The 17,118-nt window shown below is 39.3% G+C and overlaps 1 protein-coding gene across 23 annotated transcripts in view; it reads right to left on the bottom strand.

The window, feature by feature from the left end:
* CADPS (calcium dependent secretion activator) overlaps window positions 1-17,118 on the bottom strand; it is a 548,041-nt gene that overhangs the window by 242,587 nt on the left and 288,336 nt on the right. For all 23 annotated transcript variants that reach the window (XM_069736610.1, XM_069736601.1, XM_069736611.1 and 20 more), the window contains exons 7-9: window positions 13,145-13,256; window positions 9,346-9,485; window positions 3,232-3,298 (exon numbers count right to left, since the gene is read on the bottom strand). In XM_069736610.1, the coding sequence (XP_069592711.1) occupies window positions 3,232-3,298; window positions 9,346-9,485; window positions 13,145-13,256 (319 nt within the window). The remainder of the gene's footprint in view (window positions 1-3,231; window positions 3,299-9,345; window positions 9,486-13,144; window positions 13,257-17,118) is intronic.

Below are 17,118 nucleotides of genomic sequence, written 5' to 3'. Positions count from 1 at the left end.
AACAATCAAGAATTTATCCAGATACTCACGAAAAATGTCATGCATAAAAGACTGAAAAACAGATGGAGCATTGGCAAGTCCGAACGGCATCACCAGATACTCAAAATGACCCTCGGGCGTATTAAATGCCGTTTTCCATTCATCTCCCTGTCTGATTCTCACCAGATTATACGCACCACGAAGATCAATCTTAGTAAACCAACTAGCCCCCTTAATCCGAGCAAACAAGTCAGAAATCAATGGCAAGGGATACTGAAACTTAACAGTGATCTTATTAAGAAGGCGGTAATCAATACACGGTCTTAGCGAACCATCCTTCTTGGCTACAAAAAAGAACCCTGCTCCCAATGGTGACGACGATGGGCGAATATGTCCCTTCTCCAGGGACTCCTTCACATAACTGCGCATAGCGGTGTGTTCAGGTACGGACAAATTAAATAAACGACCCTTAGGGAATTTACTACCAGGAATCAAATCGATAGCACAATCACAATTCCTATGCGGAGGAAGGGCATCAGACTTGGACTCTTCAAATACATCCTGAAAGTCCGACAAGAACTCTGGGATGTCAGAAGGAATGGATGACGAAATAGACAAAAATGGAACATCACCATGTACTCCCTGACAACCCCAGCTGGTTACCGACATAGAGTTCCAATCCAATACTGGATTATGGGTTTGTAGCCATGGCAACCCCAACACGATCACATCATGCAAATTATGCAGTACCAAAAAGCGAATAACTTCCTGATGTGCAGGAGCCATGCACATGGTCAGCTGGGCCCAGTACTGAGGCTTATTCTTGGCCAGAGGTGTAGCATCAATTCCTCTCAACGGAATAGGACACCGCAAAGGCTCCAAGAAAAATCCACAACGTTTAGCATAATCCAAATCCATCAGATTCAGGGCAGCGCCTGAATCCACAAACGCCATGACAGAATATGATGACAAAGAGCACATTAAGGTAATGGACAAAAGGAATTTGGACTGTACAGTACCAATAACGGCAGAGCTATCGAACCGCCTAGTGCGTTTAGGACAATTAGAAATAGCATGAGTAGAATCACCACAATAGAAACACAGTCTGTTCAGACGTCTGTGTTCGTGCCGTTCTACTTTAGTCATAGTCCTGTTGCACTGCATAGGCTCAGGCTTACTCTCAGACAATACCGCCAGATGGTGCACAGATTTACGCTCGCGCAAGCGACGACCGATCTGAATGGCCAAGGACATAGACTCATTCAAACCAGCAGGCATAGGAAATCCCACCATTACATCCTTAAGAGCTTCAGAGAGACCCTTTCTGAACAAAGCTGCTAGTGCAGATTCATTCCACAGAGTGAGTACTGACCATTTTCTAAATTTCTGACAATATACTTCTACATCATCCTGACCCTGGCATAAAGCCAGCAGATTTTTCTCAGCTTGATCCACTGAATTAGGCTCATCGTAAAGCAATCCCAGCGCCTGGAAAAATGCATCAATATTACTCAATGCAGAATCTCCTGGTGCAAGAGAAAACGCCCAGTCCTGTGGGTCGCCGCGCAAAAAAGAAATAATAATCAAAACCTGTTGAATAGGATTACCAGAAGAATGAGGTTTCAAGGCCAAAAATAGCTTACAATTATTTCTGAAGCTCAGGAACTTAGTTCTGTCACCAAAAAACAAATCAGGAATCGGAATTCTTGGTTCTAGCATCGATTTCTGATCAATAGTATCTTGAATCTTTTGTACATTTACAACGAGATTATCCATTGAGGAGCACAGAGCCTGAATATCCATGTCCACAGCTGTGTCCTGAAGCACTCTAATGTCTAGGGGAAAAAAAAGACTGAAGACAGAGCTAAGAAAAAAAAATGATGTCAGGATTTCTTTTTTCCCTCTATTGGAAATCATTGAATAGGCTCCTTGTACTGTTATGGCTGGCAATCAGGCAACACAGCGTGCAGTAATCAGCGCACATACAGAGATCTGGCAAAAACCCAAAACAATAGGACGAGCTCTGAGACGTGGAATCTCTGTAGACTGCAGTACCTGAACTGTCCTCACACAACTGGAAGCAGCAGTGGATTGCGCCTATCACTACCTATGCAACTCGGCACTGCCTGAGGAGCTGACTAGCCTGAAGACAGAAATACAAGCCTGACTTACCTCAGAGAAATACCCCAAAGGAATAGGCAGCCCCCACATATAATGACTGTTAGCAAGATGAAAAGACAAACGCAGGAATGAAATAGATTCAGCAAAGTGAGGCCCGATATTCTAGACAGAGCGAGGATAGCAAAGAGAACTATGCAGTCTACAAAAAACCCTAAAACGAAAACCACGCAAAGGGGCAAAAAAGACCCACCGTGCCGAACTAACAGCACGGCGGTGCACCCCTTTGCTTCTCAGAGCTTCCAGCAAAAGATAATAACAAGCTGGACAGAAAAAACAGAAAACAAACTAGAAGCACTTATCTAGCAGAGCAGCAGGCCCAAGGAAAGATGCAGTAGCTCAGATCCAACACTGGAACATTGACAAGGAGCAAGGAAGACAGACTCAGGTGGAGCTAAATAGCAAGGCAGCCAACGAGCTCACCAAAACACCTGAGGGAGGACGCCCAGAGACTGCAATACCACTTGTGACCACAGAATTCACAACAGTCACCATATTGATGCTGAGAACAGAGTAGACCCCTGATCCTCATAGCACAGGATGGACCAGAACTGACAAGCTCAATTTATTGGGTGATTGGCAGCTGGTTTACACGGTTTGCAACGACTCTTGTTCACAATTGTCTTATATTTAGACTCTCCCATACGGTGTTGTGATACATGACCCTGGCGTCCCATCAGACCTGGCATCATTGTCCCCACCTCCTATCGAATTGAACATGAAGAGGAAACGAGAGCAATTGCAGCCCGGGCTTCCTCTTCATGTTCAATCAGTACAAAGGTGGAGACCGTGACGCCAGCGCCGACTGGGCGCTGACTGGGCACTTGGGTAACATGTCACAACAACTGCGCAAGAGTCCCGGAACCTCAAGCGCTGATGATGCCGGAATGATGCCGGCATGGGAGGTGAGTATAGGTTTTTTTATTTTATCAAGCCAAGCATTTAGATCAGGAAGGGGTTGTCCAAGTAGTGGACAACCCTTTTTAGTAACTAACACAAGTCCACAAGCGATCCATCTGTATAACATAACATAATAATGCAATGACATAAAATAAATGTGAAAAAAAAAATTACCTGGACCAAGACGAAAAATCGTTTTTTCCATCTCTTCCACACATTTTTACCAATAGCCCATAAATACCTGGAGAAACATTCAGAGAAAGCAAAATCAACAAATATCATGAAGAAACGAAGACGATCACAGGTGAGAGAGTGTGAAGCTTTAAGGAAAGCAAAGAACCAAACAATCTAAACTTTGGTTGACCAGATTCAGCTCATGGACACGAGTTCCTAGAAAAATAACGCACTCTTTTCTTGCATTTTGTACACCTTACAAGAAACTTAATAAAACAAAATAATAACAAATGCTAATAAAACTTTTTTTCCTTTCCCCTCATTATATTACAATCCAAAAAGTGGGAAAAAAAAGTGACCAACAATAATGTGAATGCAGCTCTGGGCAATAATGCAGTGTCATCTCAAGTTCATCTCTGGGCTTGTTCCCAAATATATTTGAGCATGCATTATTATTTTTTTCTATTTGTGAAGAACAGGAATATTAGTGTAACGTGGTGCGGGGTGGTAGCTGTGGGCGAGGTACTCATCTCTAACATGCCGACGAGAGTCCTGGCTGGGGGTGGACTTGTGTTAAGGGGCTCTACACTTTTGCAGGCTGCATTTTACCGATGACTTTGGTTTGCCAATACCAGATGTTGGGGACTTCAAAGAGAGAGGCCACCAGTTGAAAATAAACTCTTTACTTAATAATAACTTCCTGTCCTGGGACCTATCTCCTATGGATCACTCTGACTTTCGGTCACTTCTCTCCATCTTTCTGCTAAGATCTCACTATCCCTTGACACAGTCTCCTCTCACATTAGGGACATCCACATGTCACCCACTGTTCAGTTCAGACTTTAGGTCTGCTTCCAGCACACACGGGGCCCTATCTAACGTTCTGACAGGAAACTATCTCTGTCCATTCACCCTAGCCTCTCCCACTCTGGGCTAGTCCCAATCTTTAACTCTCCCTATCATTGAGTAACACACATCACATACATCTTTAACGCATATCACAATTCCAATTACACAATATAACATTACACTTGTTCCTCAAGGGGGAACATGGGCAATATGTCCAGTAGACTTCCTTACATTGGAAGTCTAATATTATATTTTGTTGCAATTGTGAGAATTGAAATATATGTTTTAAAATTTAGACAAATCTATATATACAGTACAGACCAAAAGTTTGGACACACCTTCTCATTTAAAGATTTTTCTGTATTTTCATGACTATGAAAATTGTACATTCATGCTGAGGGCATCAAAACTATGAATTAACACATCTGGATTAAATGCTTAACAAAAAAGTGTGAAACAACTGAAAATATGTCTTATATTCTAGGATCTTCAAAGTAGCCACCTTTTGCTTTGATGACTGCTTTGCACACTCTTGGCATTCTCTTGATGAGCTTCAAGAGGTAGTCACCGGGAATGGTTTTCACTTCACAGGTGTGCTTTGTCAGGTTTAATAAGTGGTATTTCATGCCTTATAAATGGTGTTGGGACCATCAGTTGTGTTGTGCAGAAGTCTGGTGGATACACAGCTGATAGTCCTACTGAATAGACTGTTAGTATTTGTATTATGGCAAGAAAAAAGCAGCTAAGAAAAGTAAAACGAGTGGCCATCAATCATTACTTTAAGAAATGAAGGTCAGTCAGTCCAAAAAATTGTCAAAACTTTGAAAGTGTCCCCAAGTGCAGTGGCAAAAACCATCAAGTGCTACAAAGAAATTGGCTCACATGAGGACCGCCCCAGGAAAGGAAGACCAAGAGTCACCTCTGCTTCTGAGGATAAGTTTATCCGAGTCACCAGCCTCAGAAATCGCAGGTTAACAGTAGATCAGATTAGAGACCAGGTCAATGCCACACAGAGTTCTAGCAGCAGACACATCTCTACAACAACTGTTAAGAGGAGACTTTGTGCAGCAGGCCTTCATGGTAAAATAGCTGCTAGGAAACCACTGCTAAGGACAGGCAACAAGCAGAAGAGACTTGTTTGGGCTAAAGAACACAAGGAATGGACATTAGACCAGTGGAAATCTGTGCTTTAGTCTGATGAGTCTAAATTTGAGATCTTTGGTTCCAACCACCGAGTCTTTGTGTGGCGCAGAAAAGTTGAACGGATGGACTCTACATGCCTGGTTCCCACCGTGAAGCATGGAGGAGAAGTTGTGATGGTGTGGGGGGGCTTTGCTGGTGACACTGTTGGGGATTTATTCAAAATTGAAGGCATACAGAACCAGCATGGCTACCACAGCATCTTGCAGTGGCATGCTATTCCATCCGGTTTGCGTTTAGTTGGACCATCATTTATTTTTCAACAGGACAATGACCCCAAACACACCTCCAGGCTGTGTAAGGGCTATGTGACCAAGAACGAGAGTGATGGGTGCTACGCCAGATGACCTGGCCTCCACAGTCACCAGACCTGAACCCAATCGAGATGGTTTGGGGTGAGCTGGACCGCAGAGTGAAGGCAAAAGGGCCAACAAGTGCTAAGCATCTCTGGGAACTCCTTCAAGACTGTTACAAAACCATTCCCGGGGACTACCTCTTGAAGCTCATCAAGAGAATGCCAAGAGTGTGCAAAGCTGTCACCAAAGCAAAAGGTGGCTACTTTGAAGAACCTAGAATGTAAGACATATTTTCAGTTGTTTCGCACTTTTTTGTTAAGTATATAATTCCACATATGTTAATTCATAGTTTTGATGCCTTCTGTTGTGAATTCTGTTGTCAAGCTCCCTCCTGTGGTCATGAATGGTACTTCGGCTGGTTCTGTCCATGGGCTTCCTCTGGTGGTTGTGAGTGGAGCTGCTGCTTCTGAGTTTCCTTTCACAGGTGACGAGGTTAATTCGTTAGCTGGCTGCTCTATTTAACTCCACTTAGATCATTGCTCCATGCCACCTGTCAATGTTCCAGTATTGGTCTTGTTCTCTCCTGGATCGTTCTTGTGACCTGTCTTCCCAGCAGAAGCTAAGTTCCTGCTTGCTTTTCTCTGGTTTGCTATTTTTCTGTCCAGCTTGCTATTTTGATTTTGTCTTGCTTGCTGGAAGCTCTGGGACGCAGAGGGAGCGCCTCCGCACCGTGAGTCGGTGCGGAGGGTCTTTTTGCGCCCTCTGCGTGGTCTTTTTGTAGTTTTTTGTGCTGGCCGCAAAGTTACCTTTCCTATCCTCTGTCTGTTCAGTAAGTCGGGCCTCACTTTGCTAAATCTATTTCATCTCTGTGTTTGTAATTTCCATCTTTACTCAGTCATTATATGTGGGGGGCTGCCTTTTCCTTTGGGGAATTTCTCTGAGGCAAGGTAGGCTTTATTTTTCTATCTCTAGGGCTAGCTAGTTTCTTAGGCTGTGTCGAGTTGCATAGGGAGCGTTAGGAGCAATCCACGGCTATTTCTAGTGTGTGTGATAGGATTAGGGATTGCGGTCAGCAGAGTTCCCACGTCTCAGAGCTCGTCCTATATTATTGTAACTATCAGGTATTTCCGTGTGCTCTTAACCACCAGGTCCATAATTGTCCTAACCACCAGGTCATAAGAGCCTTCAGTGTGAATGTACAATTTTCATAGTCATGAAAATACAGAAAAATCTTTAAATGAGAAGGTGTGTCCAAACTTTTGGTCTGTACTGTATATATAATACTTTTAAAATAAAGACCTTATATGAATAGTAGGTCATTTTCTGATAAGGCATTTTGTTTTAGAAGAATAAAGGACCACACATTTTTTAATAATATATATATATATACATTTTTCATTATGTGCCCATGAGCACTGATAAAAATAACTAAAATAACTTTTGAAAAGTTGCTAAACTTTTAAAAGTTGTTAAATAAACTCTGCTCTATGAAACATGAAAAAAAGAGTTCCAAAATTAATAGCCCAATTAATAATAATAATAAAAAATACAGGAAAAAAACAAAGAGTCTGGTCATTTAGAATCAAAACACTCTTATTAGGAGGGGGGTTAAGATCACTTCTACTTGAAGCACTCTTATATTTAATAGTATTTAATATTATTATTATTTAGAATAATATTTAATAATGATAACCATTTTATGTGAAAATTTTTCAGAAAATATTTTTACATTTTTTTTTTATAAGAATTGTTTTTATTTTATTATTAAATGCCAGTAATAAATTGAAAATGTATAATGCAAATAGCTCCATCGTCTACAGTGAGAAAACACGTAATAGAATCAATAGATTCGTGTTAGAAGATGGGTTCGGTGATTACGTGATGTGGTTGATGAGTTTGTCGCGGTGCTTTGTGCTATTTTTATATCACATTCTGTTCTGCATTTCTCAGATTGATTTCATGTTAAGGACAAATGAGGCAAAGTCCCATCTGTTCGGATCCACTGCGGTCAGGCCTCCTAAGGTGATGCCTATAGACCGGACACTTTCACTTCCTATCATTGATGGAGCACAGACCTCAGATCACTGGTTTCACGGATGACTTGTCTACAGGGTCTGGTAATGATAATAGGAGCGTTCGGTGATTCATTCTGGTAATGGTTCTCAGAGGGGGGGACATGACATCCATTGGGGTCTCGTAATAAAAAACGATGAGACATGTAACCTAATTGTAGCAGAACTCAATAAAAGAACAATATAAAAGTCCTCTGTTGTAGCATAGACGGGACCTGAGAGGTGCAGGAGTAGCAGGTTGAAATAGCAGATGAATGAGTGAAAAGTAATAACAATAATAATAATAATAATAATAAATACATAAAGAAATGCTAAAAGCAACAATTATATCTAAAATAAGAAAAATAAGAAAAATAATATGAAAACAAATTATAAATACATGAAAAACGCTAAAAATAGTAACCAAATCTAAAATAATAAAAATAACAATAAAATATAAAAATAAGAAAAATAATAACAAAAAATAATAAATACATAAAAAAAGCTAAAAGAAACCATCAAATCTAAAATAATAAAAATAAGAAAAATAATATGAAAAAATAATAAATGCATGAAAAATTCTAAAAGTAGCAACCAAATCTAAAATAACAAAAATAACAATAAAATAAAAAAATAAGAAAAATAATAACAAAAAATAATAAACAAACGCATAAAAAAAATGCTAAAAGTAACCATCAAATCTAAAATAATAAAAATAATAAAAATAATATGAAAAAATAATAAATGCATGAAAAATTCTAAAAGTAGCAACCAAATCTAAAATAATAAAAATAACAATAAAATAAAAAAATAAGAAAAATAATAACAAAAAAATACTAAATAAATACATAAAAAATGCTACAAGTAACCATCCAATCTAAAATAAGAAAAATAACAATAAAATATGAAAATAAGAAAAAAATTACAAAAAATACCTAAAAATGCCAAAAATATCAATCAAATCTAAAATACTTAAAATAACAATAAATTCTAAAAGCAATTAACATAAAAGCAAGCAAAAAATAATAAATAAATACATAAAAAATGCTAAACATAACAATCAAATCTATAGTAAGAATAACATGAAAATAAGAAAAATAAAAACAAAGATGAATCATAAGCACATAAAAATGCTAAAAGTAACAATACAATCTAAAATAATAAAATAACAATAAAATATAAAAGAAAAATAATAAGAAAATAATAATAAATAAATACATAAAAAATGCTAAAAAATCATAATCAAATTTAAAATACTAAAAATGATAATAAACTATAAAAATGAGAAAAATAATAATAAATACATAAAAAATGCTAAACATACTAAACTAAAACTAGTAATGGCGCTCAATCAAGTGGCTCTATTACTTCATTTTTGGATGTGGCAGTGCCTGATATCATTGCTTAAAGCTGCAATAACAGACACATCCACTGCCAAAAGTAAGGCGCTGGGCCCAGTAAAGAATGAAGGGTACTTTGCTGAGAGTTAGCACCCTCCTAATTTAAATATTGACCTCCTGTCCTAAGGATAAGTCAATGCTTCCATAGCCCTGAAAACTTCTTTGAAATTATTTCCAAGCTTTTTATTTTCAGGAAACAGCGCCACTATTTTCTACAGTCCGTTCCCTTTACTGCAGCTCAGCCATAGTCCTACAGTAGATCATCAATATTGAGGTCGTTATCAGTAGGTTTAGTGATTTCGTGTAGTTCTGACTTACCCACAATGCTTCATGTTCTGCGGTTTATCCATTCGGACTGCTAATTTGATCTTCAGGTCGTGATCGGGGCAGTTTTTTGACACTGTCATTTTATGAAACTCCGACTGTTTGGGACTGTTGGGTGTTGGGTGCAGCACAACCTTTAAGATATAGAAGTAGAATAGCATCATTAGATGGAAGCAAAATGAGACAAAATATTATTGCAAATTGGGTTAAAAAAAAATTGAGGCAAATTTTATTTGTTTTTGGTACCTCTAACACATACGGATGCAACAAGTGGCAAACAAACATTAGGCATACTGCGTGTGTGCCGGTTTGGCGTCCTTTCCTACTTGCTTAGCCCATGCTACTCCTATGGAAGATATTTTCTGATTTTGACTAATATAGATCGTCCCCAAGTAAGAATTACCCTCTATTGTTTCTAATAATATTTTTTAGGGTTGCTGATGTATTACTTCTCCTTGTTGGAGACCACCAAGTACACATAGGAAGACTTAAAGGGAACCTGTAAACCGGTTTTCCCAATAGAAAGTGCGGCCACCACCGTTTATGGCTTCTTTTACAGTATTCTAGTAAGCTGTATGTAAGACCCAAACTTCCCACTGCATAGCAGGAAAAAAACCTTTTATTGTCCCGCCATGTGGTGCGGTACGATCGGCGTCTCTAGTCTTGATCCGGTGCCTCCTCTCTTCTTACGCTCCCCGTCCTCCTTCCCTGCTTTGTGTCCTTCACCACGCTCCTGCGCAGGCGCACGTCTCTCTGCCTTACTGAGTAATGCGCATGCGCCGGGAGAGGCCGAAGAGCGCCAATGAACCAGAAGTAAAGTCGGCGCATGCACATTACGGTACTTTGCTCTAGCATTGTCAGGGCAGAGAGAAGTGCGTCTGCGCAGGAGTGCAATGGGGGGACACTGTGTGGATGACTTATCCGCATGAAGTAAGCGGAAGGAGGACAAATATGCCAAGAGAGGAGGCGCAGGATCAAGACCAGAGATGCCCATCAAAGCGGACCACACGGTATAGGGGGATAATATGAGGCATTTTTTGTGTTATGTAGAGAGGATTGGGGACTTATCATCAGCAATCATCAAAAAAAGACATTTTTTAAATCAGATTGTTGTGTTAATTTTACAGTGTTTTTCCCCCCATATCACAATCTATATTAAAAATAAAAAATATCTTGCAATTTTTACACCCACCACTGGGGCTTTTTTAGACTTTAACTTATTGTTTCAGGAAATCCACATGTACTTTAGGCGCAATGTACAGATTCCGACGTTATCTTTGGTATTGATGCATCTAATGAGCGTCATTGTGAAGGGAATGAAGAGCAGGGGCATCTGTGACATCGTGTACTGTGATTGGTGGATACTGTGTTATTAGCTGTGTATAGAGATGTTTACCTGTCACTGTAATCCTGCCTCTGACGATAAGGAGCCTGCTGAAAACTCTTCCTAAAAGGACAGGACGTATTCATCTAAAAAAAGCTACAGTGGCCAGTGGGAAAATTGCATGATTACTCATAGTAACATAGTTATTAAGGTTGAAGGAAGACTATAAGTCCATCTAGTTCATCCCTTAGCCTAACCTAACATGCCCTAACATGTTGATCCAGAGGAAGGCAAAAAAATCCATGTGGCAAATAGTAAGCGCCACTTTGGGGAAAAAAATTCCTTCCCGACTCCACATACGGCAATCAGACTAGTTCCCTGGATCAACACCCCAACAAGGAATCTAGTGTATATACCCTGTAACATTATACTTTTCAAGAAAGGTATCCAGTCCCCTCTTAAATTTAAGTAATGAATCACTCATTACAACATCATACGGCAGAGAGTTCCATAGTCTCACTGCTCTTACAGTAAAAAATCCGCGTCTGTTATTATGCTTAAACCTTCTTTCCTCCAGACGTAGAGGATGCCCCCTTGTCGCTGTCTCAGGTCTATGATTAAAAAGATCATCAGAAAGGTCTTTGTACTGTCCCCTCATATATTTATACATTAAAATAAGATCACCCCTTAGTCTTCGTTTTTCCAAACTAAATAGCCCCAAGTGTAATAACCTATCTTGGTATTGCAGACCCCCCAGTCCTCTAATAACCTTGGTCGCTCTTCTCTGCACCCGCTCTAGTTCAGCTATGTCTTTCTTATACACCGGAGACCAGAACTGTGCACAGTATTCTAAGTGTGGTCGAACAAGTGACTTGTATAGAGGTAAAATTATATTCTCCTCATGAGCATCTATGCCTCTTTTAATGCATCCCATCATTTTATTTGCCTTTGTAGCAGCTGCCTGACACTGGCCACTGAATATGAGTTTGTCATCCACCCATACACCCAGGTCTTTTTCATTGACTGTTTTGCCCAGAGTTTTAGAATTAAGCACATAATTATACATCTTATTACTTCTACCCAAGTGCATGACCTTACATTTATCCCCATTAAAGCTCATTTGCCATTTATCAGCCCAAGCTTCTAGTTTACATAAATCATCCTGTAATATAAAATTGTCCTCTTCTGTATTGATTACCCTGCAGAGTTTAGTGTCATCTGCAAATATTGAAATTCTGCTCTGAATGCCCCCTACAAGGTCATTAATAAATATGTTAAAAAGAAGAGGGCCCAATACTGACCCCTGTGGTACCCCACTGCTAACCGCGACCCAGTCCGAGTGTGCTCCATTAATAACCACCCTTTGTTTCCTATCCCTGAGCCAGCTCTTAACCCACTGACACATATTTTCCCCTATCCCTATTATTCTCATTTTATGTATCAACCTTTTGTGTGGCACCGTATCAAAAGCTTTTGAAAAGTCCATATACACTACATCCACTGGGTTCCCTTGGTCCAGTCCGGAACTTACCTCTTCATAGAAGCTGATCAGATTAGTCTGACATGAACGGTCCATAGTAAACCCGTGCTGATACTGGGTCATGAGGTTATTCCTCTTCAGATACTCCAGTATAGCGTCCCTTAGAATGCCCTCCAGGATTTTACCCACAGTAGAGGTTAAGCTTACTGGCCTATAGTTTCCGAGTTCAGTTTTTGTCCCCTTTTTGAATATTGGCACCACATTTGCTATACGCCAGTCCTGTGGTACAGACCTTTGTATTTTAGGTAAGAACGTGATATAAATAAAACAAAATTGCCCCCAAAATAAATAAAAGTATATTTAACACAAAATTATGATTTAAAAATAGTTCAGTAATAGCATCCTTTTAAAGGCCAGGATACAAGTATGAAAATCAGCTCTTATCCAAGAAAACTGGCTTTCTAGCGCTACCTATTGGAAGTAGCTGTTCTAGAAGTAAAAGATAACTTATATCAAGCCTTGCCACTTTATCTAAACCAAAATGTTCTTCTCCAGACACCTATTCCTGAGATTTTGATCCTTGCCATTGTAGGGTAGTGTACCAGTTGAGATGGCTGGGTGAAAAACTTTTGACAGAACTCTATGAGGTATCGTTTCTCCTTGTGGAGACCACATAGGGCGACTAATATGCCAACACTATGCTCCCTGGGAAAAGGGTGTGCAAATTTTCTCCTTTTCAGTAAGGCACATGGAAAGACTTTATCAACTGCAGACTGCAGAAGTAAAACTGAACAGGTGTGAATTTTCTACAAAGATGTTTTATTTAAACAATATAGAGAAAAAAGAGTGGACTATGTAGACCTTGAGGTCTTCTGCCATCACTAGCCTATGTATTGGTTTCTATGTACTAGTCATGCATAATGATTATCCTTAGATGGCAAGAATTTTGGCATCGGTACCAACAGGTGTCGTCCAGCCAAAGGTCTCACCCGTCCAAGTTCTTTATCTTCCAGCGCGAGAACCCCAGTGCTTTCGGTGAAGAGCTTGACCTTGACGGCAGGCAGGGCGTGTGTGGTACTGAAATCCCCTTGTGTTCCCCAACTGGAAGTAAAAAAACAAAACCGATCATCAGTCACAATGTAATCGTATGATACGGAGAAAGAGAAATGGGTTAAATCGAAAATGACAATGTAGCACAAAAATGTGCTACAACCCTGTGACAAGAAATGTGTTAATTGTCTCTCTAGTTATCATGAGACAGATGTCTGCTATGGTGGCTCAGTGCTAAGATCTCTAGGTGCAAGATGTTGCAGATCAGCAGTAATACAATTTAACCCATCTCTTACAAAGGTGCTTAGTTATTAAAAATGCTCCTCATGTCCCAGAGAAAGATCTGAGGCAGAAGGACAGTTTTCTAGTTTGGATGCTGAGCTGAGATGGCTACACACTTATAGTAGATAAGCAGTACCTGAAGACATTGCCTTCCAAACTAGGTTAGTCCTGAAGACTCTGCCAAGGATGGATGATCTGGAAAGTTTTTTGAACCATAGTCAGTATTGGATCCATCAAGGAGAAAATGATATTCCCTTGTGATTCCCTTTCCTGGCCATGCTTAAAAAACTGCACCAAAAATTCATCAAGATAGCATGTGTGATTCCTGTCCAGTGATATTTACTGTATGGCCATAGGCATTGTGTCATCAGGACATCACCTCCCCATGTGGATAGGTCATGTAGACTTCATAGATGGAGAGTCCAGCTTGGAAGCCACCTCTTTGAGCAGCTCCCGGTCTGGTGCACCTGGCCCGTCCATGTATTATATTACATGGTCAAAAATTCATCTGACTGACCGGCACGCAATAGTTTATTCTGTCACTAGCAATAATGTAACGGTGGAAGAAGCTAAACCCTTTCGTAACAGATGATCATCTCGAGTCCCAAGAGACAACTGCGGTGATTGCTTTTTAAGATTATGGCCGGTTTCACAAATCCGACCTTCATGGTCTGTTCACTGACCACAAAATTTGAATGGACGGTGAGACTCCAGATCTAAAATCAACAACCTCCTATATGCCTGTGATGGTGTTGAGGTTGGGTCAGGAAACCAATGGGCGTCCCATACTTGGACTATAAATGTTGGTCGTGTGAAATCAACCTTTTTTCTGAGCAGTTCCACATCCAATTAACCCCTTTCCAATCAGATTATGGATATCTGGATCCCAGAGACTTTAATTTCTTAAGTTTTGATTATTTTTGGGAAGATATGTTCATGTAGATATTGATAGTTGCATATTGCAACTGTGCGCATCTAGAACTTTTAGTTTTAGGAGGTGTTTTGCATTGTAAGCTCTGCTTGGCTCAGACTTGATTTGATTTTTTATCATTTTTTTTTACAAAATAGTACTTTGGTGCAAAATTGATAAAAGGTACCTTACTGTAGGTCACTGCTGCGACTGTCTCTGTAATCCTATGAAGCCCAGCCTGTGGCTGGGCTTCATAGAAGATAGTGATCTTTATTACACACTGAGGAATTATATAGTACAAGCATGCAAATTACTGAAAGTTCAAATCCCCTAAAGAAAATTAGTGAAAAGTAAAACTATATATATATATATATATATATATATAAATATATATATAAGGAAGCCTTTGCACGTGTTTTTTGCTAATTATTCTAATTTACTGAGATAATGACTTTTGGGTTTGTCTGTGAGCCATAAACATCAACATTAACAGAAATAAACAAGTGAAATAGATCATTCTGTGTGTAATGACTCTATATAATATATGAGCTTCACTTTTTGTATTGAAGAAATGAAAAAAGTTAACTTTTTGATGATATTCTAATTTACTGCACTTGTATATATATATATATATATATATATTAAAAATTTTAATAACCCATTTTTTTCCAATAAGGAAATAAAAAAATAAACATGTTCTGTATAGCCACGTTAAGTGTGATCTATGAAAAAAATAATTTAATCAGTTGTGCAAGAATTATTGCTTCTATAATTATTACTTATTACTGGAATTATTGTTCTTCTACCAACCCACCTCCCTTCAAAAATGGAATATACAACAATCAAAACCTCGTATGTACCCCAAAATGGTTTCAACAAAAATGACAGCTCTACACAAAACCATCATAAAAATAACTAGGCAAGTTTGATATAAAAATAATCTGACCGTCCTGAAGGAGATTGATATCTGGTCACTTTTACTTTCAGACCACATGGAATATTTTTTCTCTTTTTTTTAGTGTGTTCTATGGTAAAAATGAATGGAGTCATTTAAAACTATGACTCGTCCTACGGAACACAAGCCTTCCTATGGCTGTACGTAAATAGAAAAATGTAAAAAAGTTATGGCTCTATGAGAAAAAGTAGGAAAAAGCAAAAACGCCAAATGGTTTAGCTTTACTTTGCGTCAATAATTTACGCTAATATTTCAGAGCAGTTTTAGTGTCAAATTTAAGTTACACCCCTTTGTTCTAAGCAGAAAAAATATCTAACACACTTCAAGGGGTTCTCTACATATGTGGACAATTATTTTTTTTTTTTTTTACTTAAATTCATGTATTTGGGGCTACAAATCATTTTTTGCATTTAGGTTTCAGAAAAATTTAGCACCGTTTGGCTTTTATAGGATTTTTGTTCCCCTGTGGTCATACTAAATCAGCTGAGAGAAGCTGAAAAAAAGACAGATAAAAGACTTACAAACTCTTCCATCATTCAACCTGAATGAGCTCCCTCATCCATTCTGCAGCCAGCACAAGACAGTGCAACACAGAAGCAAAAGAGAGCAAACGAGGCAAAATTTGCAATGAAACCCAATTGCACGAGTCATTTTCAGCCCCAAATGCATGCATTTAAGTAAAAACAACAAAAAAAATGTCCAAAAGTTGGGCAACCTGTGTTTTTAGTACAAACTTTGTTTTTCCCAACTATAATGAAAAATTCATGAAGCAGCAACTTTGCAAATATTCCACATACCGCTCCAATGCAGACCACGAGGACAGGCTATGCGCAAACCATATGCTATGATCATGCAGTCACGTGCTGTTAGTGTTGGGCGAACGTGCTCGGACAAGGTGTAATCTGAGCAGGCTCGGGTGTTAACAGAGTGATTTCAGCGTGCTCAAATACTATGTTCGAGACCCATCGGCTGCATGTCTTGCGGCTGTTCGTCAGCCGCAACACATGTGTGGATTGCCTAAGAAACAGCCATCTTTTCTCCTTTCAGCCATTTATCTACCCAGAGACTAGCATTATTGCATCGAAATCTATGTAACCAAGCATGGAAATGAAGAACATGGAGCTTGCACTTAGCGTTACACTGTATCCTTCTGTAAAGACACAAAGCCTCTCATCTGGATGGAGTTCAACATCTGGTGCCTGCCAACAAACGCATTTCATCAACAGTGGATGAACGCACGCAGTTGTAGTTTGCCCAGCACGACAGCTGTGAACTTTGCAAGAAAAGAAGATGCTTGAAGCAAGCAGGTGAGCTTGGCCTGTAAATAATAAGGGCTATGGACCTATTTAGTGATCACAGCTTTGCTGATGTAACAACGATGAAATAATCAGAAGGGAACTCAGAGCTACCAGACACCGATACCATGCTCCACCAGGGTCTCCCATACACCAAGTATGCTTTATAATACTGCTGTCTTCTTATAGGGCCTTTTTGGCTTCTTGGGTAGAAAGGTCTAGGTACAACTTTAGTCTTTTTACCACGGAGCTATGTAACCTGGCTAAAAATGTAGTGTTCCTGTCGTTTCGCACACTACCTTTAACAAAGCATGGTCTTGGCGTTGTCATCCCTCACATATAAAAAATTAAAATGCCATTTTTTTATGTAGAGGAACTATCACGATTCTCTCACTAGGTAAATTGCCAGACATTTTCAGTGGGCGGTTCCTCTCTATCAGCATTCTGCAAGCACTATTGGTGCTAGAACTC

Source organism: Ranitomeya imitator, chromosome 8 (genome assembly GCF_032444005.1).
Source record: "Ranitomeya imitator isolate aRanImi1 chromosome 8, aRanImi1.pri, whole genome shotgun sequence".
Taxonomy (NCBI): domain Eukaryota; kingdom Metazoa; phylum Chordata; class Amphibia; order Anura; family Dendrobatidae; genus Ranitomeya; species Ranitomeya imitator.
The sequence above is the reverse complement of the archived record's forward strand: the minus strand, read 5'-3'. Positions and strand labels throughout refer to the sequence as shown.